This window comes from Morone saxatilis, unplaced genomic scaffold, assembly GCF_004916995.1.
Source record: "Morone saxatilis isolate NCDOM2014 unplaced genomic scaffold, NCSU_SB_2.0 Contig18, whole genome shotgun sequence".
In the NCBI taxonomy this organism is placed as follows: Eukaryota; Metazoa; Chordata; class Actinopteri; family Moronidae; genus Morone; species Morone saxatilis.
In genome coordinates, this window is record NW_023339740.1 from 17,760,286 (window position 1) to 17,762,881 (window position 2,596).

At 40.8% G+C, this 2,596-nt stretch overlaps 1 protein-coding gene across 1 annotated transcript in view; it reads left to right on the forward strand.

The window, feature by feature from the left end:
• Positions 1-218: 218 nt before the first annotated feature.
• Positions 219-2,596, forward strand: part of park7 (parkinson protein 7) — a 5,683-nt gene continuing 3,305 nt past the window's right edge. The window contains exons 1-3 of the mRNA XM_035662365.1: positions 219-413; positions 916-1,017; positions 1,228-1,287. Of these exons, the coding sequence (XP_035518258.1) occupies positions 324-413; positions 916-1,017; positions 1,228-1,287 (252 nt within the window). The 5' untranslated portion in view covers positions 219-323. The remainder of the gene's footprint in view (positions 414-915; positions 1,018-1,227; positions 1,288-2,596) is intronic.

Below are 2,596 nucleotides of genomic sequence, written 5' to 3' on the forward strand. Positions count from 1 at the left end.
GATTAAACCAGTGTTGTTTCTCTGAGGGGGCAGAAGTATATTTGTTTTCTCTTCTCACTAAGTGCATATTTAAGTTATTTGTATATGTTCTGAGGTTCATGTCTCTTTGGTCCTTGAGGTCTCTTCTTGGTTGTTGTTGGTGTACAACACACATGGTAGAAGAGGTGGACATGGAGCACCGTCTTTGAAAGGGGGATAGAGACACGCAGCCTGGCAACCCTGCTCCTGTCTAAACCCCATTGCAAAGCATGCCAGTAGCTGCAGAAGTTGCACACTGAAGTTAGCCTCGTTGCACTTATTCGTAGTTCAACTGCAAGCCAACCATGGCAGGCAAGAGGGCGTTAGTGATCCTGTCTAAAGGTGCAGAGGAGATGGAGACTGTTATCCCTGTGGACATCATGCGTAGAGCTGGGGTTTGTGACTCATCTGCAGCCTTGTTGTATGTTAGCATTCAGCTAGCTAAGAGTGCCACTGATCATCATAAGCCAGCTAGTCTAAATATATACTAACGCTAAGCACCCAGTGCACAACACTGCCATGGTTTTAATGTTTTATCAGACACGACAGCCTCACATACATACTGTCGCTGCTGCGTTAATGATGGAAAGCGAGCTAACACGAACTAGCTGACAAGACAAGAGCCATTAAAGTCACTAATGCTAGTGCTAATAGCTACTTGAACGTCCATATTTTACATTTTTGCTGTCTAATGATTTATTTAGTTGACAGTTGGACGCACTCACAACCTTTTAAAGTGAATGCAGACAGAGGCCAAGTTAAATGTCAAAGTCCAACGTCATTGCACCTCTCCGCCATTTGATAGCTTTCAAAATAAAAGTCTGCATCAGCAGCACAGGATGCCATGTCGTGCCGTTGTGCTAATGCTGTTCTTTATTTATGTTGTCCAACCTGTAGATTGCGGTGACGGTTGCAGGACTGACGGGCAAAGAGCCAGTCCAGTGCAGCAGAAACGTCGTCATTTGCCCTGATGCTAGCCTGGAGGAGGCCAGCACACAGGTGGGACTCAGCATCTGTCTACTAACACTGTCATTACATGTTAAAATAGTAGTCAAAAGTCAGTGAAAGTGTGGAAATATCTACATATACATCTCGAAATATGGAGTTTTATATTGTTTATATTTTCAGTATGATGAGCTATGTTGTATGGTATCCTACGATTTCAAACTTTGCAGTTGTTCTTTTAAATTATCATTGTTTGTGTCCTAGGGGCCATATGATGTGGTGCTTCTGCCAGGAGGAATGCCAGGGGCCCAAAATCTGGCAGAGGTGAGAAACACTCCTACTTTATTCAGAAATACTGCATATAAGTGAATTAATCTTTTAAATCTGCAACGGTTCAAACCACATATAGAGTTTTTCCATGGGTCTTTAGCCAAGGCTTAATGACATGAGTTTGCACATGTTGCTGTGCTCCTGCTTGGTAGTGGGGCCAGACGCCTGCAAACAAACAACAAACAAGCCAAAATTTCCAGAAAACTTGGTTTTATATGTAAATGATTTCTCAGTAACATTAAACACTTGTGATTAAATAAGCCACAATCTAAGTTAAAGCTCACTCAGTCAAAGTTCAAGCGCAGTTCACCTGCCTCTTCAGGATTTGATCAGATTTGGTTGACAGCTACCAGGTAACATAAGCAACAAACCACCAACGGTGTCAGATTCTGACTCAAATCCTGATTGTTTATTGTTATCTCGTTCAAGATTAGATGTGTTTTACAAATGCCTGCCCCACATTTCACCTTCTGGCTTCTGCACTGCGCCGGCCAGAAGCACAAATAAAACCCACCTGTACAAGGATCGAAGGGGAGGAGATTAAGGTGGTGACTGAGTACAAATATCTGGGCCTTATTATAGATCACAAACTATTCTGGGATCAATTTACTGATGCTATTTTAAAGAATGGTCAAAAACTGAACTTGAATGTTTGTGACACCATTCTTACTCTGCTTTACAATTGCTTCATTAAGGGCATCCTTTCTCATTGCATAGTTTGCTACTATGGAAACTAAAGCAGTTCGTAGAAACAAACGAGGGGAAATTGTTGCTGTGGAAAAACCATGGGGTTTCCAGCAGACAGACTTAACCAAGATGACTGTTAAGGCTGAACATTCCTATACACTAGCATATGAGCAAGGTGCAATTTAGTTATTTATTTATTATTCACAATTTTAGCATGCTACCATTTTTTTGTTTCCTTTATTTATTAATGATTTAAATTGTCTTGACTGAGGATACTAGCGTGGCTGATCCAGTGTGTTGTTATTGCTGTTGTTAGTGCAGTTTTATATTTGTTTTATGTAGTTTTTGTGATCCCTGTGTCTATTTACATATGTACTGTAATACACATTGCCTGTCTGAGGACATTACATTTTTCCAAATGAAACTAAACAGTTTGAGAACCACTGGATTGTCTAATCCCTGTAAGAGTTTCTGCAAACGCTCAGGGACGCTCAGTGAGTTACTCTGACACAGTGAACCACTGTATCAGTGAAAGTTATTTGATGGGGTGATTTAAAGCTATGTTATTCTATGTTAAATGTTAAAGTTAAATGTTGGAATTTCCCCATTGTGGGAC